General features: G+C 28.3%; 1 protein-coding gene across 3 annotated transcripts in view; it reads left to right on the forward strand.

Annotated features, from left to right (window-relative positions):
- LOC107439847 (cell adhesion molecule Dscam1) overlaps positions 1 to 27,819 on the forward strand; it is a 225,302-nt gene that overhangs the window by 138,102 nt on the left and 59,381 nt on the right. For all 3 annotated transcript variants that reach the window (XM_043053190.3, XM_043053191.3, XM_087159011.1), the window contains exon 5: positions 7,245 to 7,362. In XM_043053190.3, the coding sequence (XP_042909124.2) occupies positions 7,245 to 7,362 (118 nt within the window). The remainder of the gene's footprint in view (positions 1 to 7,244; positions 7,363 to 27,819) is intronic.

The following is a 27,819-nucleotide window of genomic DNA, read 5'->3' on the forward strand; positions in this document are numbered from 1 at the left end:
TAATTCTTTGACGTGCAATACATTACATTTGGCAATCCTTTCTTCCGAAAATCTAGTAATTTCTGAAGTAACTAGAATTCTCAAATATTTGACGAAACTGTTTTCTCATTAGTCATATCAACGGCATTCTAGAAATTTATATTGTTCTACATCACTTTTCCTTACAATTTGAGGTATATATCATCGTAAAATGTAGTCTAGAGAATGACATACTATTTTTATAAATAAGTGTACTGAAAAAGTTGTCTATATCAGCAATTCCCAATTTCCACATTAAATTATCGAACTTTTTTCAGTGGACACAATACGTTACAAATGATGTATTTAAATGGAATTGTGAGCATATTAACCATTGAAAGACTCGGAATTTTTTTTTTCATTTTATTATTAATAATTTTAAACTAGATCGTATGTCCGACAGTTGAATTCACTGTCATGAAAACATCCACTCTAGTTCTGATTTGATTTTAGCGTACAATGCGCAAAACAGAGTTAAAAAAACAGACTACACTGAATAACTTTTGACCTAATGAGGGGATTTTCACTTCCTATGAATCATTCTTAATGGCTTGAAAGGGTGACCTCAAATGTGTTTCTTAATTTGCGCACGCGATGTTTAAAGTTACGAAATTAGACGCAACAATGTACTTTCCCTGAACAAACATACCTTTTTTCGACAGATTTGTATTTCTGATCCCCAAAATATAGAGTGTTACCTAAAATTTGAGGAATATGGTCCCATTAGTTTGGTCAGGAGACCGATTCAAAGGACCCCTTAACGTTAATTTTAATTTTTTGCGAATTTTGCCATATTGCAAGAACTTTTTAAGGAAATTAAAAAAGTTTTGCACTGTTATAAAATTCGTATATACAAAGATATTTCCCAGCAAATAAATAAATTTTAACAATGATTTATTGTTTTTTTAATTATGTTATTCAGTATTATTCGAAAATTGTTTGAAGAGTAAGGTATGCAATTCTTTACATCATTTCAAAGTACGTAATTTTACATGGCGAAATAAAAAATTTGAGCAAAATTTGTGGAATAGTTCGTGAAAAATCGAATTTTAAATTTCTGACTTTTTTAATATTAAATTTCACCAGTTCAACTGATAAACTCAACTGACTCTGCTAAAATTTTGTATTCTGCCAAGTAAAATTATATTCTGTAAAATGATGCAAAAATTTTTTACCTTACTATTCAAAATATTTTCGACCATACTTAAAAAGAATAATAAAAATTAATAAGTATCTATTAAAATTTATTTTTTGCGCTGAATTATCTTTGAATAAACAAATTTAATCATGGAGTGTACATTTTTTTTTTAATTTGCTTAACAAATTCTCGAGATATAGTGAAATACGCAGAAAGTAAAATTAACATTAAAGGGTCCAAACTGTGGAACGATCTCAGCAACTATTGAAGCCATATTCCCCAGATTGCTGCTGCTCTCTATATTTTGGGGGTCAGAAATCAAAATCCGTTGAAAAAAAGACATTTTAATTCAAAGAAAGTACGTTTTTGTGTCTGATTTTGTAACTTTAAATATCATCTGCAATTATTAATTACCATATTTGAGGTACCCCATCAAAACATTTAGATTGAGTCCTAGATTGAACCCGATCATTTCGACAAAAGGGTGGTCCGATTATTTTTTTAATTATTTTTTTGCTCGTTGTAAATACAAATATAAGTAAGCTAAAATTGAATACGTTAAACCAAATTCCGATTTTTTACTGAATTAAAAACTGAAAGGAACTGGAAGGAACATATCCTGTTGTAACATATTACTGGGATAAACATATACTGTTATTAACGAATTTAGATAATTTGTTTTCATTTGAAAAACGTGATGGCACATACATTGCAATTGCTTCATAAATTCATAGCATTCTCATAATTTATCCAATATATATTTGAAAATATATATATATATATATATATATATATATATATATATATATATATGGATTTTAGAACAACTTCGTCATTTTAAATAAATAATGAATTATTGATCGAGACTAAATATAACTACTCTATAAATATCTCTTAAAAAACTGTTATCGGTTTAAAAAAAGTCTTAAGTCTCGGAACTCCTTTAATCTTCTTACGAACCTCGAGGTTCTTCAGAACAACATTTGGGAACCGCTTGTCTGAATTAGTGTTAAAAGAAAGCAGTGCTAGCTTATTCCCACCCCCTCTCTGACGTCACGACATTCATGCTTGTAACGTGTGTCGCTGTTTTTTTTCCGAATCAATATGTTAATCTTTACGCTGTGTTCCACATGCACGCTTTTAAAAAAATAGTATCCACAATTAAATAAAGATGATAGAAATTTTCTTAATTTAATGACATATTCTTCTGAAGCATTTTCCAAGCAACTGTTTAATAGGAAAAAATCACGATATTTAATTATTCATTAACAAAAAAACATGCATTATCAAAAAAAATAATAATAATAATAATAGCTCGATTGCAAAATTATGTTAAAAGGAAGCATAGCTTATATTCCTCTGCCGACTTTTGAAAACATATATTATTTCATTTTATTAAAATGTCTTCAAAAAATAAGCAAACGTTAGGAAAATTATGTATCGTTGACTTTGTTTAACAAAATATAGCACAATAACAAAATAAGAGCAGTTCAAAATGTATTATTTATTTTTCCTTTCCCGATCATAAAGTAATAAGAAAAAATACTTATTCGTAAAATTAAATCCAGTTTATTTATAAATACTTTATTTTAATCAAATTTTGCAATTATTAAATGCTTTTAACATAGTAATTGTCTCATTTTCTAAACTGAATTCATCATCATCAGTGTACAGTGAATGAAGCAGACATTGAAGTTAACTATCATTCTAAAGGACCGGAGTTCAAATCCCAGTTAAGTGGTGGTTTGAAACCCACTTAGCTTCAGCTTGATGGGTTTCTGAGATAAAGCAGAGCTAAATTGTACTTAATGACTACTATATCGTCACAGTTAAACCAATGACCACGATGCTTTTGAGCCGTAACCTCGATTACCGCCTTGCTTACAATGGAATGTTGCAGCAGTGTTTTGTAACCATCGTTAAACAGCCAAACAAATTTCTGGTTTACGCCTACTAGTGTACAACTTCTTAGCCATGCAATTTTGAACCCAATGCAGAAGACAAGAGAACGCCTGGATCAAGTATAGGGTGAAATTGCCTTCGTGGAAGGTTTTTTTGATTTAACTAACACGTATTTACGCTACATCAAGAGATAAACCACGAAAACCTCCCATGGGTGGTCTGATGGCATGGGGATTCTAACCAATGATCCGTCTACTACTGAGGATATTTTATGTCAGTCGGGGGCGGAATTCGTATCAACCAACCATCGCTGTGATTCAAATCCTGTTTACCTGATTGGAAGGCGCTCGGGAGTGTTTGTGGTAAATCAGAGATTGTTCTGTAGTGAATTTAAACTTTAGAAGTTTTTTTTCTTCTTTTTTTTTAATAAAAATTTCATTTGATTGATTTAACGTTGAGTCATACATTTGCTGCGACATAAAGAAAGAGCCCCGCAGACTCGAGACATACAGCGGTCTCCGTCCAAAGAGGTAACCCAGGTTCCAACCACAGCGATGACAAATCAATACGAATTCTGCTAACGATTCGCACCTATAACGAGATCTCCGTGTTTTTTTCTTCTTCTTTTCTTTTCTTCATGTAATGCAAATGCGAGTTGATTCCGTTTAAAAAAAAAAAAAAAAAAAAAAAAAAAAAAACTCCACGAGGGCGAATTTCTTCCAATATTTGATCCTCGAGGTCCCTTGTCATCTTTATTGGATTCAAAATTACAAGGCTACTGAAATGAACAGTGGTGGTCGTACCCTCAAAATTGGGTAGGCTGTTCATGGTGGAAAAAAATAAATTAATGCTGACATAATATATCCTCAGTGATTGAAGGAACATGGATTAGAGTATCCTTGCCTTCGAGCCAACCTTGGGCGTTCTCAGTGGTTTTCCTCACCGTGTAAAACAAATGCGAGTTAATTTCATAAAAAAAGTTGTCATGAATGCTAGTTTTGCATATTTCTTGATTCAGGAGTCACCTTGTCCTCTGGGAGGAGAATAAATTCGAAGGCTTCTGAGATTGATAGCTGATGTTTGATATAGGGCATTATAAAGAAGTTAAATGGAAGTTAATGATTAAAAAAAACCTTCAATGTAATTAATTTTCAGAAGTGTTAATTTTCGATATTATATGCTTCAATTTGGCAACATGTTATGTTTTTTATTACATGAAAAAAGTTACGGATCAAGGCCTAAAATTTCTAATACTCTGTAGATCATTAATTGTAAGCATTGAAAAAGTGGAATAAAGGCGTTGAGCAGGCTGATCAATATACGCATGTGAATTTTCAATATTGTTTGCTACTAGATGGAATGAGTGCTGGTTAAGAAAAGTCGAATGTTATAAGATTAATTTCTGATGTAGTTTAACAAAACAAATTCTGTAAAAAGGTTCTCTACCGCTTAAAAAGAATGCTTAAAAAATTAGACCAAGGATCATCTGAAAGCGAATTTTTTTGTTCTCGAAGAACAAGCAACAACAACAACAACAAAAAATAAGTCATAAGTTAATTCTGGAAATTCGAAATAAATACCATTTATAAAAAGATCTGATTATGATACTTTTGTAGAGAGATTAGAGCTTTAAAGAAATATAATTTGATTTACTTGGGATATGAAATTAACATCAATTATGATATTAAATAAAAGCTACGAAAATGAGTTACTGAATCTAATAATTCTTAATGGCATGAGGAAATAATGAAGATTGTATCTGATCAGTGTAGGAAAACTATATTTACATTGCATAAATACTTAATTCAACCGATTCTAATTCATGCTCTGAAAACATGGACTGATAAATACGAGGAAAACTGGTCGTTTTTTAAAGGAAAATCCACCGAAATATTCTAAAAGCAATACGAAATCATTGAATTTGGTATTGAAGAATCAATTTCCAACTTTATAAAAGCTATGTAGAAACATATGCCGTGATTTTCACTAACTTAGAAAGATTAAATTGGGCAGCTCACATCCTCGGAATCGAAGAAAACAGAAATTTCAGAAATAGTTTTGTTAGATGTAGCGAACGAGTAATTGGTAGGACTTAAAACAGTAAAAATTAAAAACTGGAAAATAAGGGCTTTAAATATGTGAAAATGTAAAACTGATCTTAAGAACATGATGTCACTCCTGATTACAAAAAAAAAACTTTTATTAAGACGAAATACCTTTGTTAAAAAAGATCAGAAATTTAATATTATTCTTAATTATTCCAATTTTATTCCTTATAATTCCATGGTTTAACATTTAAGCTTAACTATTAAACTTATTTTTAAATACTTTATTAAATAAATATTTAAACCAGGACACAAAATGCCTTCTGAAAATAGGCTATAGAGTAGTGCTTAATTATTTAATGGAATTTTAATAATTAATATTTAAAAAAGGAGGAAGCAAAAGTAATTCAACTTTTAACGAAATCTTCAAAAATGTTTGATTTGTATTTTTTTTTAAGTCAACCTTTGAAGTAAACTTAAAATCTCAGATAGTAAAACTACGATCCATTAAGGATTCATTTTTACCGTTTTAAAAAAGAGCGCTACGTTAGAAATGATTTAGGTTAAAGAGAATCTCGAATTTCGTTAACCACGTAACATCATTAATTCGGAGAAGGAAGGTTTGCTAATGAATGGAATGAGGGCTGCCAAATAAAAAGGAAAGAAACTCATTTTAAGAATCTTTGGCGAGATTAGTATAACTGATCTCACATTTACATCACTTCAATGAAATTACTTGGGAAGTTTCTTTATTCTTTCGAAATTTAAGCTCGGAGTTCAAACGATGAACTCGACGTAGAATTAAATTTGCTTCATTAATATAGGTAGAAGAAATTTAATTTAATAGCATATATATATATATATATATATATATATATATATATATATATATATAAAACTAAATCTGCTGATAAAATAAATTTGCAAAACGAAACACTGCAGCAAATTTTGATGATTAGATAATCGCTGTTATATATTTTCAGTTATTTAAATTTAAATTTTGAAAAATAAATATCCATTGGTTAAATGGGTCTAGTTCAGGGTATTTTCTTGTCAGAATGTTTTTTTTTGTCCTGACAGAACTTCTTTACTTCATTTTCCAGGGGTTTTGCGAATTATTCTCTTAAAATTAAAAATAATGTTCACTTGGAACAAACTTTGTTTTCGACATATTAGAATTTCTGACCCCCAAAATATTGGGGGCAGTCACAATCTGGGAAACATGGTTTCAATAGTTTGGTCAGGAGTTCGCTCTAAAGTTTGGACCCCTTAGTGTTAATTTTACTTTTCGCGTATTTCACAATATCTAGGAAAATGCTTAAGCGAATTGAAAAAAATTTGCTCACATTTATGCAATTCTTTTATCCAAAGAAAATTTCATGTAAAAAATAACTTTTAGTAAATATTTATTATTTTTCTTTTTATTACTTAGGAATGATCGAAACAGTTTTGAATTGCTAGGTTAATCATTTTAAAGAATGTAATTGTATGTTTCAAAATACAAAATTTTAAGCAAATTCAGTTGAATAATTCCTTAGAAATGCTTACGTTTTCAGTTAAACAATAATAAATACGTTTTCATTTCAACGTTTCTTCGCCCCGCATTTCGCTGTCGGGCATTGATAGCACTACGATTATTTTCCCGGAGATTTAATACTGCTAAATTACGTTCAGCCCTATGTCGCTGTTGATATCGCCTAAGATATTCACGGCGATCCATTTTTTATAAGAGGTATAAGTATTTTAAAGTAAACTCTGTTCAATATATTTCACACATTCAATACAAAATAAAAATCTCAACAAGATTTAGCTGGTAAGTTTAGTTGTAGATCAGCTGGTAAGATCTGCTGGTAAGTCTTTTTTAAAAAAACATCCCCTCTGCACGGGATTAAAATTTTGATGGCATGTATTAGGAACTTCCTTAGGAATCATTACTAGAACATCGCCAATATCCCATTGTGCAGCTTTTGTGCGGCGTAAATAAATTACTTCTACTACTTGTGAGCACATTTTTAAAATTCTCATTTTGTTTCATTAGGTTCCATATTCTATTTATATACATCTCTTAAGTTGCAACATAAGCTCGTTTTTTCCGTTATATATATATATATATATATATATATAATATTATTTTGTTTCAGAGCCCCATGCATCAACTTTACCAAGGGTTACATTTCATCAGGCCCAAATACGTTCGGAAGAAGGTGCTACAGCCCAACTTCCTTGTGTAGCACAAGGAAATCCACCCCCAACTTACAGGTCAGTTGATGATTTAAAAACTCTATTTATACATATATATTTTTAAAATTACCTTTCATTTTTAAGTGAGCATCATAAAATATATTTTTGATATTTTTATTAGAAGAAATATTTTTTTATGAAATTTAAATATTTATTTTTAAGTTTTGAAAACAAATAAAAGAAGTGACTCCTCAAATTATCAACAATTATTTCTGATGTTTTTGCAGAACGTTTTTACGTTACTTTTTAGAAATTACAAAAAATTTATACGCCTACAATTTTAATCTTATGTACACATATTTAGAACAGCATGTTAACATCTGTTATAGCCTTTAAAAGATTATTTTTTATTGAAATCTTACTTCTTTTATTAAGTTATCCACATATTAGGTAGAAACTTATAACAACAGGTTTTATTAAGCGAATAATTCCTTAAGTCTTATGGTACGAAATTTGTTATTACTTGTAATTAATTTAAATTGAATTATTTCTCCTTTTTTAAGTTATCCATATATTAGGTAGAAACTTATAACAACAGATTTTATTAGCTAAATAATTTCAGTTGACTTATGGTTAAAATTTGTTTCTGCATGTAATAGAATAAAATGAGGTTTATTTCATAAAATCAAGACAAATTTACAAAGTATTCAAAATTGAATAAGTTATAAGCAAGAAAATAATATGAATTAGAGCGCTGGTAAGTGTCGGGCATATTGCATAGAGGCAGTATCAGTTTGACCAAACTAGTACCATACTCTAAGTATTTTATTAAGAGTAACAAATTTTGATATTTTTAACATAATTTAATAAAATATGGAGAAAGTAGGAAATACTTACACATAATCAATGTCCATTAAATTTAAAATGTAATAATAGTTAGATTTACATTAATTTCCACTATTAATAACTGCCCATTAATTATTAGTTATATGGTCTAAATACAATATGAAGAACCCCAGTACAATATGATAATAAATTAGAAAGTTAAAGTAACGTCAAAAACATGCATGCTTTAAAACTTATTACGAAATGAATCAAAATGAATAGAAACATACATTTGAAGATTTAAAATATGAGGAATATGATGACTATCATGACTATTATAAAAATAATTAGCAAGTATATTAAAACAATCTTTAATTATTAATAATTATTATTTATGCAAATTAAAAAGTTACGCAAATAAAAATAATCAGCAAATTAAAAAGTTAATGTAATGTCAAAAACATGCATGCTTAAAAACTTATTGCGAAATGAATCAAACTGAATAGAAACATACATTTCAAGATTTAAAATAGGAGAAATATAATGACTATCATGACAATTATAAAAATAATTAGCAAATATATAAAAACAATCTCAAATTATTAATAATTAATATTTATGCAAAATGTTATTCAACACAAATAGTTCCAATGTCATACGTTAAAAATTAATAAATTTATGTTTATTTAAAGATTGTGGTACAAATTTGTATAATTAAAAGCCTCAAACAAAAAAAAAGTAAAAATTCGCCCATTGCATTAATATGACAAAATAAAGTTTTAATATAAAAAAATCTTCAGATAGGGTAACAGTTGCAACATTATGCAATAATAAGCAATCAAGTAATATACGTTTAATAAGGATTCATAAGTTTGTTGGCCTATAAACCTTAATATTATAAAAAAATGTTTCATCAAAAGTATTTCTTAACTCAAAATTGATATATTCCCTACGGACTAACCTTAACAATTCAGATGATGACATAGCAAGCTTTGACTGATTTTTCTTTGAGTTTGGGCTTGAAAAAGTGAGATAATACTCATCTTTATGATATACAGTAATGCACAGGTTGAATTACATCTATGCAGGCTGAACTAGATTTGAGATTCAAAATTAGTCGTTTAATTTGACCATCGTTGTATAATTATATTTAACTTTTATTACGATACGTATCATTTTGATTAGGATCTTTGGAGTATTAAAATAATTGACCGATTAATAAAGTTCTTGTTCAATTCACTAAAAATCATAAGTAATACATAAGGTGCAATCATGAAAAGAAGCTAAAAGAATCACAACAGTTTGGAGCAACTAAAAACCATACTCGTTGGTTAAAAAGCTCAATAAAAGATGCTTAAATTAATGAGCAAACACAACGTTTGCGTTATAATTTTGTATTGGTTTACAAAGTGAATAAATGAATATGCTTGGTAACGCAGTACAAACATTTAGTAAACGCAGAGTTTTCATTGTTTATATTAAATACAATACTAAGATTACTATAATACCTTCAAATGGAAATGAAAATAAATTTTGTGTCTTTATTAAATCATGCAGTTCACTGCATTTTCAAGAAAATTTCTCCTTTTTGAGTTTTTCGAAATCTGTCCTTTCAAATTAATTTAAGTTCCAGTTATATGCGAAAATAGCAATCGTTTATAGCATCCGTTATGATCTCGACCTATTAATTATTTTTATGCCATGAACTTTAAATGCTATAACTATAAATAAAGAAATTTGCTTATTTTTATTTATTATGAAACAATGAGAAAATTATATTTGACTACAATTGCACATTATCTAACATTTATGTGTCACAATTCTGCAAAAACCATCTATACAACTTTTCTAATTTCTTGGAAATGAGATTTCCAGGCATTTTTCTATTTCAAAAACATTAAGGACTGATAAACCTTAGTAAGCAACAAAGCATTCTAATGCTTCCTAAACTTTCTAAATTTCTTAATAAAGCTTTTAAATATTTATAAATTATTTGGTGCTCTAAGTTAATGGAATTTCAGTTTATCGCTTACTCTGAGGCATTTGATGTGGCAACTTCGTAAAAACATATTCGCGTTACTAAAAGTAACCAACATCCCTAAATATTCGCCAAATTAATACAATCGGTGAGATAAGCCTTTGCGTGGAAAATATTCTTGTTCATCATAAAGTTCCGATACTTTATTCTCAGTTTCCACGTGTAGTAATTACTTTAGAAGCAAACATCATAAACCATTTTTAGTATTTTAAATAATTCTACTGAAATGTTTCAAATAATGAGATTTAAGTGCTAATCAAATAAGTTTAGATTATTTGAATTCAAGTAGTGTATTAAAATGTAGTTATATTATTATATTCACTGATTAGTCTTGCACAAAATAATATGGTGTTTTAAATTTAACATGATATATTGAATTAATTATTATTTGAACTATAACTAAATTAGCCAGTTTCTACGTCAAAAAAGTTTTTTATGGAAATAAATATGGATTATGGGAGAACGTATTGAAGGTTCTCTTCAGGACGCACTCCTCTACTATGGTAAAAACGATATTTCATCGACATAACTATCCTAATATATAAGTGACTTTTTATAATGTGTCTATATTGATAAAAAATAAATATGCAATTCAAAATGAGTTTGAGGTAAGAGATGGAAAGTAGAAAACAAACTTACCGACTTGGAGTAAAAGTTAAAATGCTTTAAGAATAGATATACAGTTAACAAAAATTATCTAAGAAGAAGAAAAAAATATAAAGGTTTACCCTATTCAGTACAAAAAAAAAAAAAAAAATAAAAAATAAAAAAATTAAAAAGCAAGGAAAAAATAATGTTTAGGGGCATAACATCAAACATTCTTGAAACAGGTTTGCTCCCTCCTCTCCTCCTAGCCAATACTAGGTTTGGAGAAGCGTTAAGGTGAAGAAAACAAGTTTCTTTTTTTTATTGTTGGTTTGTTCTGTATTTTTACGCTATTGCTTAACAGTACTGTACTATAAATTAAGATATTTCTTTGACAATACATTTACATCATATAAGTTAATTAAATCGGCTGACACATTTTGACATAGAAAGATTAAAATGGCGGGTTAGCAAAGCAGTGTACGCTACCATGCATGTAGAGTTGTGACGTTCACGAGAAAGGTGACGTAGCTCCCGTGCAACACTTTTCTTCTTTTGCGCATGCGCTGTATCGCGCTGGACGCTCTGCTAAATCTGAGTGTGTTGTTCATCCTATAAGTTGTTTTTCTGGTATGGCATGCCGCACCTAGCAGTTTCCCGCATTTGTTACGTATTCGAAGAGTTGGACTTCTTCTCCTTTCTATATTCTTTGATTTCACAATGAGGTTTTTACTTTTCAGTTATAATTCAATTTTCATTTCCATTGCAGTTTATTTTAAATTATTTAGCTTTATAGAAACGCATTTTTCGCTTTATAGAAACGCGAACGTTAAACAAAATAAATAAGTAGTTTCAGATATCTTTAGAAAATCTAATTCATGACGGAGTTCGCGCTTTCTACCACACTCACATATATAATTTAATTTCTAACATAACGAATAATAAATATTATTAAAGAAGGTAAAGATTAATAAACTCATTTTTTTTTAAATAATTAGGAGCTATACGCTAGCTAACAACAAAGATGACATTTTTAAAATATTTGAAATAAATAGAACTGTAAATAGTTTAATTTAAATCAATAGCTTATACTAAACCAATCAGAAAATTCTACTTTTAAAATGATTTTCTGGAACTGAAACTTTTTAACTATATAAATTTTTTTAACCTTGATTGATGTATTGAAACGATTTCAAGGATCAAGGCCTAAAATTTTAAATTTACCTCAATGCGCAATTTTCAGGACGTTGTCACAAAAAGAGTTACGAGAGACATGACAGACATACAAATTCTTCATTTTAACAACATAGATGCCTTTTAAATGCAAAACTAGTTGAGGCGTTTGGATATATGTTATAGGTAATCTACAGTTTTTTTCAACTCAGTGAGAGTCTGCGTACTAACAAAGCAGAAAAACAAAACTTTATTAGTGATTTTAATAAACTGTTCATTTATAAAGTTACCTTTTTTTTAAATATAATAGTCATGGCGAAGAAGTCGGCATAAAAATGAGATGTGTTGAGGTTAATTGACAAATTACCGTATTGGTTACGATCAAAACATATTAAGACATTTTTTCATAAAACAAATAAAAATAAACAACTGCACTGTTTTTTGTTTTCAACAATATACCATCACACATTATAGATGTATACATTTTGTTTGGAAAACTACTCTGTGTATCACAGTACTGAGATTCCATATTATGATTCTAGAATATTATAATTCAACGATAGTATGGTTCAACTATTATATCTTAACGATATTCCAATAATATTATTCAATGAGAGAATGGTCCCAATATTAGGATTCATCGATACCATAGATCCAACATTAAGCAATATTATGGATTTAATATTATGGCCCAACGCTTAACCCATTTTTCTAAAAGTGTACCGTGCAGTACTCATAATATTTTTTATACCAGTCTCCTTTTATTTTTCATTAATTATGTAATTTATCAATAAATTAACTTAGATTTGCTGCTTTAACATGCATTTTTTCTTTCAAAATATGGTTTCAAGTAAAATTTCAAGTAAATAAGTGTTCTAAATATTTCTCATACGCTCTTACAAAATTAAATTTGAGACTATTTCTTCAGAAACTTTCATGAAATTGTTACCTCTACATAAGTTACACATTTTTTAACAAAGTTTCGCAAATACTGAATATTTCACATTATTTTTAGCCTTTTTTTAATAAATTACCCGTTATCAAAACTAATTAAGCAAAAAAAGCAGACTTAATTATTCTTACTTAATTATTGTGGAACAATTATAAAACTTTTAAAATATACATAGTTACGAAACATTTAAACTCAGATTAAACTTTAAGTTTTTCTAGTCAAAAATTTCAACATTTGTCTACTAACCGCAATAGATTACTGGTTGATTTATGCTGAATCAAAAGCTTTGAAATTCATTAAATTCTCGTTCGGAATGTCAGTTTAATTTACTTCACAGTTACAGTTCGTCTAAGAAGTTAAATTAGTAGACATCATCAAGTGCTAAACAAACATCAATCATTTCAATGACGATTGTTTAACAGTCTCTTTGGTAAATGTTTCTACGGTTGCTGCGTTCACAGTTGAGTCAAATTTCCATCCTTTAAGCTAACGATGTCAAAGCATTTAATTACAAATGCAACTGTTTCCGAAATATGTTTAAAGACCCCCACTGATAACTGAACATTATGTAAATTGAAAGAGTGCTAGGCAATACCTAACCAAGTATAATTTCGTGGTTTCAAAAGTACACTGGCAGACAGTGGCATTTGTGGATACCCATACATACTCCGAGTTTCTGACTGTCAGATATTTTAAAAGGTAATTTTTGGTATAATAAAACTCTTGTGCTTATATTTCCTTCTCATATGTATTTCTAGAATACTTCCAAATGACAAATAACTTTAAAAGAGGCATTCTGCTGAAAAATTTCAACTACTAAAATAATGTATGATTCTTTTAAAGTAGTATGTTCTTGGTTTAATATTTTTTTAGCCCATGAAAGCATTACTTATATTTAATTATTACTTTTTAGTTTTTGCGATTTTATGCATGGCCAGAAAGTGCAGAAGTGGAAAAACTCTTAAAAAATAGTTAAAAGTTGGAATGTTAAGGAACCCTACTGATAACTGAACATTATGTCAATTGAAAGAGTGTTAGGCAATACTTAATCAAGTATAATTTCGTGGTTTTGAAAGTACTCTGGCAGGCTTTGGCGTTTGTTGATACAAATACATTCTTTGAGTTTCTGAATGTCAGATACTTTGATAGGTAATTTTTGGATGTAAAAAATCTTATGTGCTTATATTTCGTTCTCTTATGCATTTCTAGAATATCACCAAAATTCCCAATAACTTAAATAGAGTCGATCTATTCAAATATTTTAACTATATAAAAAATAATTGATGCTTTTAAAGTAATATGTTTCTGGATTAAGATTTTTCTTCAAACCAGATAAACATTATTTAAATTCAATTATTGTCTTTTAGTTTTTGTTAATTTGTACAAACCAAGAAAATGCCAGGAACTCTTAAAAAATAAGTTCAAAGCCAATTCTCGGATAGAGGAAGAACAGAGAATTTTTTAAGTATTTCGCTTTTGAAATTTGAATAATTAACAGAAAAAGGCGATAGCGAGAAGTTGTCGCATTTTAACCAGGTGGTTATAAATAATTGTTATTGACCCGCCACTATTATAAAAAATCATATTATTCACAGAAAGACGTGATTTCCTTGATTAAAAGAAATCTTCAAATAACATCTATGGAAAAAAAAATTACATTTCAGAATAGATAATACTTTTCAAACATAAAATTATCATTTCATACATTTTCAAATTGAATTTAGAAGCAAAACTCTTTTTAATAACACTCATACTTCTATTAAAGGGATTCGGGACATAAACTTATAAAGGAATTTGATTTTTTTATTGCTATTGAAAAATATTTACACCATTGCGTCCATTTCAAGAATGATAAAATTGTACTTACATTAACATGAAAGCCCAAGATAGAGGTTCGTCTTGCTTTCTTAACGTGTGCAATGTTGAAATAAAAAAAAAGAACAACTTACTTCTTCGAAAAAAAACTTTTTTTGACCAAAATCTAAGAACTTTTTGACCACTTATACTTCTAACTCTTATATACAATATTTAAATCAATTCAAACTTTATAATTTAAAATGACTGAATCTAACTTTCAAATCAAAACCGTTTTGCTCATTAATAAAATAGGACATCTCTAGCTAACCCTTATATTTTGAAGGTTAAGCATCTGGATTTTCCAAAAAAGGAATAATAAATTGAAAATATGTCCTTTTTTTACAGATTTTTCAAATTAAAATACCGCATGCATTAATAAATTTGCACATTTTATTCTCGAGCAATTAAATCGCTTGAAAATCCCATGGGAAAAAAAGTTAAAGTTATTAAGATTTTTTATTTTGCACACTGTACTAATGTAACGACGACACTTATAAGGATTTTCTCCATGATCATCTATTTTATGATTTTTTTTTCAAGTTTCACGTCAGGCAAATAAGATCAAAAAAGTATAGAATATGAATACTCTGGGTATGAATACTTGAATACTTTACTTCAGTTGCTCTAAAGGAAACTGAAATAAGGTATTTTTTTTACATATTTTCGTAAAAAAATATAATAAAAAAGAAATAAATTATGCAATTTAGAATTTACAAATTTCGAAAAACGCGATAATCAAGAGATTCTGAAGCGAAATTAGAGTATAGCTATTCTAATTCAAAACGAATCTGTAATTTTTTAATATTAACACAGAAAACATTCAGAATATTTTCCTTACAACGGAACTCAATACACCGATTATATTGTTTTAAAGAGTTTACTATATTTTAAAATGGTTCCAAGAAACAAAAATCTAATGTCTTACCTTTATAAAAGCTCGATAGGAAACTGCTCTTAACTATATGCTTGGAAAAACAAAATTGCACTCCAGACTCTCTTAAATAGTATGACTATAAAAATGTATAAAGCTAGAAAAGATTTTTATAAAACAAACAAGACTATGCCGATAGCTATTATAATAAGTTATCTTATTTTTTCTTCACATTTAACGATAGAGTAAATTTTATTTTATTTTTAAAATTATATTTCTCCCGACTTCTTTATTGCATCAAAATACTACACGGCTTCGATTACTTTTGTTCTCGAGAAATGCATTTTTGTTCTTCTATTTTCTAACTGAGTTTAGATATTTTCACCTTTTTCTCTCTTATCGAAAGGGAATGTTCTGTACAACCTCCCTGTGACCGCATTTCTGCCTTTCAGATTCATATCAGACTACACACTTTTTCGCTTTCAAGCAGATCTTAGAAGTGTTGTTTTATTGCTGCAACTCAAGAAAAGAAAAAAAAAACTCTTTCAAGTTCGAACTTTAATTTTATTTCCATGTTCTGCCTCCAATCTTTGAAAGAAAAGAAAGGAAAGAAAGAAAGAAAGACATTACAGGTTTCTTTCTACGAAATCAATTTTTATTCAGATTTTAAGATGTAGAATATTCGGTTTATACTGAGTTAAGAAACAATCTGGTGTTTCATCGGAAAATATATTGAAATGCTCAATATTTAGGTAAAAATATTTTCAAGGGGGAAAAATTCAGATTTTTTTTAAATTTTATAGAGAAATATTTAGAAAAAAAGAAAAAAATACATTTAAAATTTTGATGGTTAAGTGGTTAAAACACTGAAAAGTCATTGCGAAAGACTGAGATCTGATTCCCTATTTGACAACCACCCAGCTTCAGATTGATGGGTACCAGCTTGTCCGGGAAGTAAAAAGGGCTTATACGTAATTTCGGCCACAGCCCAATCAGGTCATTGGTCACGAAAGTGAGGAAACTAAATATCCATTATACCCTTAACCCACCTAACGTTGTTTCGGAAATACATTGCTTTTTTATGTTTTAGTTAAATATTATATGTTTTGCCTTATGTGAATTACAAAATATACCATAGACGGGAAATAACCCGACTCTGGACAATCAGATTGGTGCATTGAAAATAATATGTTCCTTAATTTGGCGAAGACTGTCGTTCAGTCTTTTTCGTTGATCCTTTCACAAATTTGAAGATCAACAGAAATTTCCTCAAATTTAAAGACCACAAATTGAATCTAAAAAAATTAAAGTGATTAAATTTAGCTGTCACCCACACTGGTAAGTTTAACTAGTCAGGAGAAACTTTTGTCAATAAACTGAAATGGAGATCACATATTGAATCAATTTCAAATCGCTTTCGGAAAAGAATGACTGCTTTGAAGCATCTAACTGGGCCTCTATAAGAATATGAAATATCAACTTTAGGTATTACTTAAAACGCCTTTGTCCTACGATTAACTACCAACTACTACAAAACCTTTAGTGTAGTAAATAATAAAGCTTTGAAAAATTGGAACTTTTGCAAAATCAATCACTGAGGCTCATAACAGGAGCCAACAAATCAACGCAGATAGATGCTGTGCTTTTATTGACAAACATTAACCTCATTTAAATTATAATTGAATAAAAATCTTTAGTATTGTAAAAAATTAATAAGAACTGTAAATCATAATTGGAATAACTATAAATTTAGGAAATCCAAAAACTCAAAATTGTAATGCTCTGTTTCTGAATCATATGATATCAGAAAAAAGTGTTGAATTGTCTGCTGACATTCAGGTAATAACAAAATGTGCTAATTCACTAGATATAATACAAATTGAAACATATTTTTGTCGTTCAGATTTAATAGAAAATAATTGAACAGATGTTTTGAAATTTTATGCTCTGGACATTATTGACACGAAAGTATCCGGAATCCAAGTAGTTGCCTGTTTACACAAATGGCTAGTTTTATAAAGATCTCGGGACTACAGGTTCGAAACTTGCTCTTTCTTTTCATTCATCTCGCTGCTTCAGTAGGCAAATATCAAATAGTTTGTGAAATAGAGATAGAGACTAACCGAAATTCTCCTAAACATTTATTGATTTTTAAGGATAAGTTTGATAAAATTGTCGTATTTTCCGATTCCCAAGCTGAGATTCTGGTGATTAGTTCACCTGGACCACCTTCATCAGGTGAAATCTCCCAGTGTTGGTGAAATTTGCGGGATCTAATTTTTAAAATGAAACGTGTGGTACTCTAATGAATGCTGCATTTTCAGAAACTAGCAGGTCGGCAGTATCTCGATAAGGAGATCGAGGCAACTTTAAATGATATCTTTGGCATTATCACTTTCATTTTATCAAAGATCACAGCAATCAAATAATGGATCGAAGTTACGAGATACTAGTTCACGATGGAATAAATCTAAATAGTCCGAAGGCAGAAATACTTTTAGCAATATCCAGCAGTCCCCGGAGGCAAGCTGTGCCCTATTTCCCTCTGTTGACTGAACATGATTGTCTGATAGAACATCTCCACCCCCATTAGAATGTTTTCAAATTCTGGCTGCCGATTCTGTAAATTTTCAGATCAAATGAATAAGCACCAACTCCGAAAATGTGCCTCACTCTATGGTGACTCTGAAGTGTGGTGCACTAGCGTGCTAGAGAAATTTAAGGCAATGTTCCTTCTTTTTTGCTGCATTCTACTTTTATATTTATTAATGTTTTATTTTCGTATCTCTATGTTTATTTTTTTCCTGCCTTGCAACTAGAAATATATAAAAAAAATAATAATACTTTATCTTGTCGGAAAGGGGTTTCCAACCTTATATCAGAGGAAGACACAGAGTGCGCTTAGCGTTTTGAATATGAATGCCGCTTCCATACTAAAGTATAAATTCCAACTTGTAACTCACCTTGAAAACATATGGTACATCTATCTGTCTGGTATTTTTGAATCTGCTCTTAGGTACAAAAGATAAGGAATCGTTATATGTGTCAAACCAAACTCACTATAATTCGAGTAATCTTAAAACACTTTTTCATATTACTACTTAAAATATATAGTTAGTTAATTCTTACGCTACGTTCTCGATATAATATACATATATATCGAGATAATATATATAGAGATAATCGCCCTTAGAAGACAAGAACATTTTTCACGTAACTGATAAACTTTTATAAAGATAGTTTAAAAAATAATTACGAATAAATTTGTATAAAAATAATTATAAATTAAAATAAATAACAATAATAAAAGAAGTTTAATTTTTTCACGTTTTTCAATACAGTTAAAGAATACAATTATTATTAGTTGTAGGGAGTGGTTATATAGTAAAAAAAACTAATTGCTAGAAAAGAGGACATTTTAACGATTAAAATAATTTAATGGCGTTTTTTAATCACCACAAAGAATTTTTTCATATTTCGAAGCCCTGATCTATTTAAAAAAATATGTTTATAAATATTCGTTTTCTTTCCAGAAAGTCGGTTAGTAATATAAACGTTATTATTTTCAAGTGAATTGAACTTGGATCTCACTATTTGCCATACAAACATTTCGAATCTCGCCATTTCATTAACAATTTGGCAACCAATTTTCAGGAACAGGGTTCATTCATTCATATCACGTTTTCAAACGTTTATTTCTCAGCCATAAAACTAGTTGTTATTTGAAATAAATATCGTGTTACGTGCACTTTATCTGTGTTTCTCGGTGTCATATCTTTCACGACAAACGAAGCATATCTCTTCTGTCTGGCATTCATGCAAATCCAATCGAGTTTAACTTGGCTCCGTTTCAATTATGCCAAACTTTTATGTCAGCTAAGTTTGACAGCTACCTGGAATTTTCATTTGCTTCTAGTTGCATAGGAAGAGCCGAAATTATTACGGGATACTTAAGAACTGCAATTTATTAAGAAAATGTATTATATTAGTTTCACGAACTGGAGAATATTTATGTGATATAAATTAATATAAGCTAATAAATTAATATTCTTGGGTTGTTTTAAAAATATCGTATAAATATAGAGAACACTTGTAATGTATTTTTAAACAAGTACAATTTCAATGTATTTTTTTAAATAAAAAATCTTTCTAAATCACAATTTAAAACAAATTAGAAAAATTTCGAATTCCTTAAAACCGAGGAACTAATTCATGATTTCGAAAAAAAATCTGCTTTGTGTCTTACCAGTAACAAACAAATATTTTTTTCATACTTAGTTTTTTTAAAAATGCCTGAATTTAAGTTTCTTTCTTAAAAATATAACAAATAGACTTGGATTTTCTCTGTAGACGCATGTATTGTTCTTTATCAAGTTTACTAATTATTGGCATTCACCGATGGATATCAATTTGATATATTCGTCACGATTTTGCGCTTTTTTTATTTCTTACATATGTATACAGTTACTCAATACACATAAATTCGTAATTTTTTTTATTGAAAGTTTTGTTACTGAAGAAAAATCTCACTGAATGGAGCCTTTAAGTTTCTGACAAATGACTTGATTTTTGGAGACAGAACTAAGTATAAATAGTAAAATTTTTCAATCGTATTCCTTAAAGCAAATCTCGAAGAATTGTTTAATTTTCAAAAATTGGAATTTCTTGGAAACTTTCTGAGCAAGCAGGTTTGAATGCCATTGCATAAATCTGTTAAATAAAGATACATAATGAATTAAAAGGTGATTTTGTATCTACGAAAAAAGGCAAAGGATTGTTAAAGCGAAATTATGCGGAAAATGTTACGCAGCATGTAAAATGTACATGTAATGTTAAATTATCCAATTTATTTAAATGGTATAAATATGGAAAGACTTGTAGTAGGAATTGGTTTGATCCTATGTTCCAAAACTTTTCTTGATCACTGATTACTTTGAGAAAAAATCTCCTTAAAAAAATTACCCTTACGAAAAAATATAGTGCTTTGCTAACTTTTCGAATTTGATGTGTACAAATCTTCTCGGGTCTAGGACACAACTTTAAATGCCCCTTTGACTGTGAGTTAACTAGAATTGAGTATTTAGAGTTGCGTATAATTAATATTAGTATATAATTACATTGTGAATAATAGATAATTTATTTCTTTGGTCACGTTTTCACATGCGAATGTTGGCTCATAAACATTAATGATATTTCAAATGAAGGAGACACATTTTCAATGCGCAATTAATTTCTTACAGGAAATAAAAGAGCGTTAAACACTTAACGAAATTACAAAGATTTGATAATTTCAAACCATCTCTTAAATTAAATATTAGCTATCAAGAAGAACATAAAAAGTTGAAGACTAAAGGAATGAAATTGAAATAAATGTTTTAGAATGACAGATTGGATTATGAAAACATGAATATATGTTTCTAAATAAAGTCCATGTTTAATATAAGCACATTTTTTATTCAAACAAATTTTGAACATAACTGTGTGAATTAATTTCTCCAGCAGTGTAAATTATACAAATGGAAATAAATTTGTCCAGCTAAGTTCGGTTCCTTAAAATAGTGAAGTAGTCACTAAAACTCAAAAGTAAGTTGTAGTCACAACATTTTAAAAAATCGCAGTTGCAATTAACTACATTTGTAACAAAGTAGTTGCAGTTCTAGTAAACTACAAAAATAATGTAGTTTTTTCGACCACTTACTGTATTTATTTCTTTGATTAACCCTGTCCCGCACTCGCAGGGGTCATCCAGGAATTTAATATAATAAAAGAACATATATAATAATTTAGAAAATATAGCATTATCTTTTCAGCCATAAAATAAAATAGAAAAATTCGAAAATACATTTTTATGCAGAAAAAGTCCTTATTTTTATTCTGTGTGCAAAGATTTTCAATTTAAATCCTTTTTTAACTGAAAAAGAAAGTTTATTACTTAACTAGAACTTTCAATCAAGGTTCAATTTTAAATGAGTCACTAGTTCATGAATAGAATGGGATTATTAAGTCAGTCTAGTAGTTTTGTTCTTTTACTTCGTCAACAAAGTCAGCTAGAATTAGCTTGTTCAGTTCGTTTAACATAAAACTCTCGGCGGAAGAGAAAATGAATTCGTGACGCGACATGTGAGGAGATTTGCACAGAATATAATCCATTTAGGAAGGTTTAGTTGAAAATATTCTTCGTCACGCATTTAACAGTATTTAATTTATACATAGCGGGTCGCTCGTAAATTCTTAGCTATAAATCTCTCTATAAGTTTTCGAACGTCAAATGATATAACGTGTTTTAAACCAATAATTTTTTCTTTAAATGCCATTTGAAAAGACAAGAAATTTCTATTGATGAACTTTTAATAGTTAAACCTTACTTATTTTATGCCAAAACTATTTAAGATATATATTTGTGACGTTTTTTTAAAGTCCTTAAGAAAACGTATTTTTATAAATTTATATTTTCAAATATAAAACTTTTGAATATATTCGAAGAAAAAAAAGCAAAAAATGACCGCATGTATACTTAGAAAGAATTAAATTTAAAATGTTATGAAATTTAAACTTATAATGTCTATAAAAATGTTAAATTAAATGATAATCACTACCTTTTTTCTATTTAGTTTGATTACTTTTCCTTTAAATTCAATACCTCTTCCAAATAACTAATTGAATGGTTGTGTTTAATGGAGAAAAAAACATTTATATTTTCTCAAGCTATTGTGAGAATCTCACAAGGCAAATGCATTTTGGAACCAAAAAAAAAAGCGGAAGATGTTATTTTTTAAATGTTCGACACCTGTGAAAAAGAAGAATTCATGTTGCTTAAAATTGTGTGGTTAGAAATGTTTTGCACAGATAAAACTAATTCTTAAAGAAAGTCAAATTTCACTTTTTTTTAAATACAAACGATATGTTTTGTCAATTTTACGTAATTAAATATTATAATTTAAACAATAAAATATTTCCTATATGTTTCATAATATATTCCTATAGATAATATTTCCTATAATAAAATAATTCCCGTATTTCCTATATGTATGGTTAAATCAAAAAATAAGGAAATATTAAGTGGTTAAGTCTGTATAAATCATAAACTATTTGATAGTTGCAATATTTAAAGTGCTTTTTTGCTAGTTACATTATTTCAAACTTTATTGCTAACTAATGTTTTTGTGTTGGCAAAAACGTTTTTATTATTACTCCACAAACTGTTATGAGAATCGCATTTCACTGATTCTTCTAACAGCAAAAAAATTGTGAGTTGTTTCCTTTTAAACTGTCCAACACCGGTAAAAATCTTTACTAGAAAAAGATAACCACAAACTTAACCTCTTTTTATGTTGACAAGAATCCACTGATATACCAGATCCGACTCAAAACTTTTCGGAGACTTTCGAATATTTTCATATTTTATCTTACTTTTACTATACGAACGAAAAAATTACCATATGAATGGTTCAAATACCTAGTAAATAACAGAGAAACGTCAATTTTACCTCAAAAATGCGTAGATTTAATTTGTAAATTTATGTAAAACTTAAACGTCTAATTACAGCAGAAAATGGTTACCTAAAAAACGTAAAATTTTACATAAACAAATTCGTTTCTGTCACGAATATTTAACTACCACTTTTTACTAGATAAGAATGAGTACGATATTTTTACATTATATTTACTTCCACAATAAGACAAAAATTATGCAAGTTCACATGTTGAAATATAGCGAATAATGGTATTCGTTTATTTTAAGAGTATTTTACCAAATACCTTTTGCTAGGTAAGAATGAGTACGTTATTTTTACATATTGTTTACGTCAACAGTACGCCAAAATGTAATCAAGTTAAAACAAACTATAGAAAAGACTGAAAATTGGCTTAAATAAATTCGAACCGCAATTTAAATGGTAAATTCGCTTGGTCAGTAATACTTTAAATATACACAGAATCATTTTCACTAAATCTAAATAGTAAATATTCTTTCGCCAATCTTTCGTAAAATAAATGAACGCTATCTAACCAAAGGGTAGTTGGTAAAATCCATTCCGTTCATATTACGTAAAATATACCAGAACTTTTTTACCATATATGTCAACGTGAATAATACGTAAAATTTAAATATAATGCGTATTGACTTTACCAATTTCCCAAATACTTGCGCTTTATTTACATATGTTAATTTACTTATGTTTAATTTACTTTACTTACTACATGGAGTATATTTTGCTTTTTATAAGCCAGAATTACATATAGAGGGAGGTAAGGTTAAATTTATTGAAAGAAATTGCACGATTTTTCTGCTGTATATATACATAAAAACAAAATCCCTTGATAATTTCAAATTACTGCTTCTTTTCTATTTAAATTCACTGTTGGCTTTTAATCTATAATTTAATATTTATTATTGACATTTTGAGATTATAGTCTGCAGGAAAGATGATGTTTTTTATGTCCGTGGACTTCGTTTAACAGATTTACTGAAATATTTCAATTTTTTAACTTTATATTTCTACAACTTTGAATCCGGCAAATATTTTCGAAAATTATGTAGAACATTTATTTCAGAAGCTTTGCTTATATTATCATCTAATAGGATTGATTTGGTACAGAAAGTTTTTAAAGCATCAATTTTAAAAACAGCTTTTGAAAAAAAAAATATTGAAAAAAATATAATTATCAAGGATTTGAAAAAAAAAATCACAGGCATGTGTGAGGTCTCTAAAGCAGTAGAAATTGGAGAACAAGGGCAAATTTAGCATTTGACCCATCCTTACAACGTCTCTGGTCATGAAACTAATCGGAGGAAAAAAGTATAGATCTTCTAGGGCAGGGATGGCGAACCAATGGCACGCGACACAATATTTTGGGCACTCCACCGATCACAATTGTTGTTGCACTATGAAGCATATGTAACAAATTAAAATTCGCAAAAAATAAACAAAATAACACACAATATTATTAAAAAAATTAAAAATTAATGCTTAAAAAACAATTAATTACTATAAAAAACAAGCTAACAATAAATAACTAGTAAAAAAAAATCAACAGTCCTGCTTGAACTAACATCTTACAACCTAATATAAGTTATTTGTCATCTAATCTGCAACAACAGAAGCCACACTAATGTTACTTGAAAGTTGAATTACGCGTATAACTGAGATATTGCAAAATGCATTTTTTTTCAATGTAAATAAAGAATTTTGAGTTGATATTATTTAGTATTATTATTTTCCCAATAATCACGAAGTCAAAATTATTTGACGGCACGTCTATGACCTCATTAAGCAATTTTTTAGAGAAAATGGCACGTTGGTGTATGAAGGTTCGCCACCCCTGTTCTAGGGCATGGTAACATTTACTGAATTTCTGGCTCAATGTGAATATCAGAAAGTTCGATTACTTTTACGCAAAAATTTTGATGGTGATTTTGATTAAAATAGCAATGAAATATAACATTATAATAAGTGACAAAAAATTTGGTAAACGTGGTAATATTTGGTAATTTTATCATAATACCCTGAAGCATTGCATAACAATAATTTCCTCGTTTAAATTCTCTGTTGAGTTCTGTAAGTTTTACTAAAGATGTGTCAATTAAGAACTATAAAATTGAAAGTTTTAAATTCTGGTAAATCGTTACCATATCAGCGGAAGAAATTACCATATGAATGGTTTTAATTCCGTATATTTTGCTTTTATTAACTAGACATGTAGTTTTTTTGTTTGTTTTTTTACTAAAATTGCCATCACCATGCAGTGCGATATTTTTATCAGAATTTTTTTCTCCGTGTTCAAATGTAAAGATGTTTTGTACCGGTGAGAAAATGTGGTCAAAACCAAAACCAATACAACAGCTAATGTTAAGAACTTTCAGGTCCGGGAAGAAAATTTTGATAAGTTTAATACAACTATAAGTCTAAAATATATTTTTGCTAAGAAGTAAAAATCTTAACAGCTTTTTTTTAATTCTACTACATTATTTCACAGCTGTCACTTTTTGTCCACTCCATATATTGTAAAAGCACGATACAGTTCACGCGAAGTAATTAACATAAGTCAATTATTTAAATCTGGATCGAAATAGAATTAAAAATTTACATATTGATTTAATACCTCTGAGAAGAAATTTCAAATCCACTAGAGTTTGAGTTTCCATTTATAAGTGACAGCAATTAAAAGGTTAAAAAAGAAATAATTCCTATTATTTAAAGGGTTATTCAATTAGACAATAGAGGAATTTAATTTTAATTAAAATTTATTTATTAAAGAGATTCTTAGATCAATGCAAGATTAACATCTTTAAATTTACTTTTAATGCTAAATTAATTAGCTTCCTAATCATAATTGTTTTTCTTAAATGAATTCAAAACATCATTATCCACTTGGTGGTGAATAATAGATAAGTATAATAGAATACTAAAAATTAGATCCTTTAAGAGAATTGTAAATTTATGAAATAAAGCCTGGTTGTGATTACCTTGTTTGTCTGAATATTTTTTATAAAAATGACAAAAATAAATTTTTAAAAAAATGATAAGAAGAAAATAATAGAAAAAATTAAAAAATGTAATTCAACGAGAAAAATTAATTCAATTACAATATGCATTTTATTTGCTAAAAATCCTAATATTTCCAGTAGAAGGTTTTTATCAGGCTTTTAAATTAATTCAACTAAATAAATTTGTTATCATGTTAAATGCTTGATTGTGCTCTGTAAATGCCATAAACATGATACTAATTTGCACTATGCAATTTTCAACTAATAATAATTACACTAATTAGTAATTGGAAATTATATGATCAAATAGAGACAATATGATTTTCATTTCAAAACTCATTCAATTAAATAATTCAGGATTTTATTTAAAATTTTTTCCTTAATAGATACTGGTTCAGTTATTTAAACTTAACGATAAGTTTTTATTTCAATAACCTAATTTATCCCACTTAATTATTTTACCCCAATTAAAAAATTTTGATTTGCTTAATAATGAATAATAATAAAGTATAATAGATTAATAAAGAATAATAAAGAGATTAAAATATAAAAATAGACATTTTTTTTAATAATTTTTTTTGGTGGAATAGTTTTAATGAACATGACATAATTTTTTAACTAATTATAAATAAGAAAGAAACATTATTCTAGTTCAATTAGAGCAATTAATTCGATTGTTGTTTAATTTTTCTACTTCGTTAAATTTTTATTTTCCTTATAGAAAATTTTAAGATTTTTATACTCATTCAATTTTGTAAACTGAAAAAATAAATTCTTCGAAAAAGTATTTTGTTAAAGCAAAAGGCTCAAAATATAACATTTTACGCTTTTTAATCATGAGGGAGAAATTTGCTTCGAAAATTGTTTATAAGTCACGTACAAACCTTTGAAGAGGAGATTCATAAAAATGAAAAATGGAGCTACGTGAACATGATAACTTAATCACCAAAGCTCATTCTTTAATGCATGCGAGAGTTGATATAACTATTAATTTAGTTTTCATTCTAAGTTTATTTGAAAAATTGAGAAAAAAATGGATAAAAAGAGAGATGTAATTTATTGCAACGTATGTTACATTTTCAAGAATATTTTATTTATTGCTCGTTATTGAATTTGTGTAAAAAATGCTCCTCTTTTTGTTTCAAAATATATAATGTAATTGATAAAGAAAAGTGAAAAATGAAACTGTTTTTGATTTTGTTAAAGTATTTCTATTGTATTGTAAAATAAAGTAAAAAGATCTTTAGATGCGTCTTCAGGATAGCTATTTTACTTTTGAATATCAATCCTCAGGTTAGGAATATTTATTTAAACAACAAAATCGTGGTTTTCGCTTTTCCAAAGATTCCTTTCTGTTTGCAATATATACATGAACTCTGCACTATGATTTACAACATCAGTCTTTTCAGCTTCTTATAACCATCATACTCATTGCTTGCAAATGGAAACCTTACAGAGGAAATGGAAACCTTCTCCTTCCATTTGGGAGTCACGAAGCCTACGATTCCGCATTCCCGTTTTGTTCTATTATTGTTTTGTATCGAAGTTAGCTCATAACATTGTTTTTTTTTTTTTCAGAACATCTAGATAGTACTTGTGAATTTATATATGAATTTTTTTTCTAACAATTTTAATAAAATTTTAGGCAGATATAAACACAATTTTGCGGTATTTACAACCATTCTACATCTGGCAGCTGATGACTATCTCTACACATCCTCACACCTGTTTCTTATCTCCCTTTCAGT

Source organism: Parasteatoda tepidariorum, chromosome 3 (assembly GCF_982258835.1).
Source record: "Parasteatoda tepidariorum strain Cologne lab strain chromosome 3, Ptep-v5.0, whole genome shotgun sequence".
Classification (NCBI taxonomy): domain Eukaryota; kingdom Metazoa; phylum Arthropoda; class Arachnida; order Araneae; family Theridiidae; genus Parasteatoda; species Parasteatoda tepidariorum.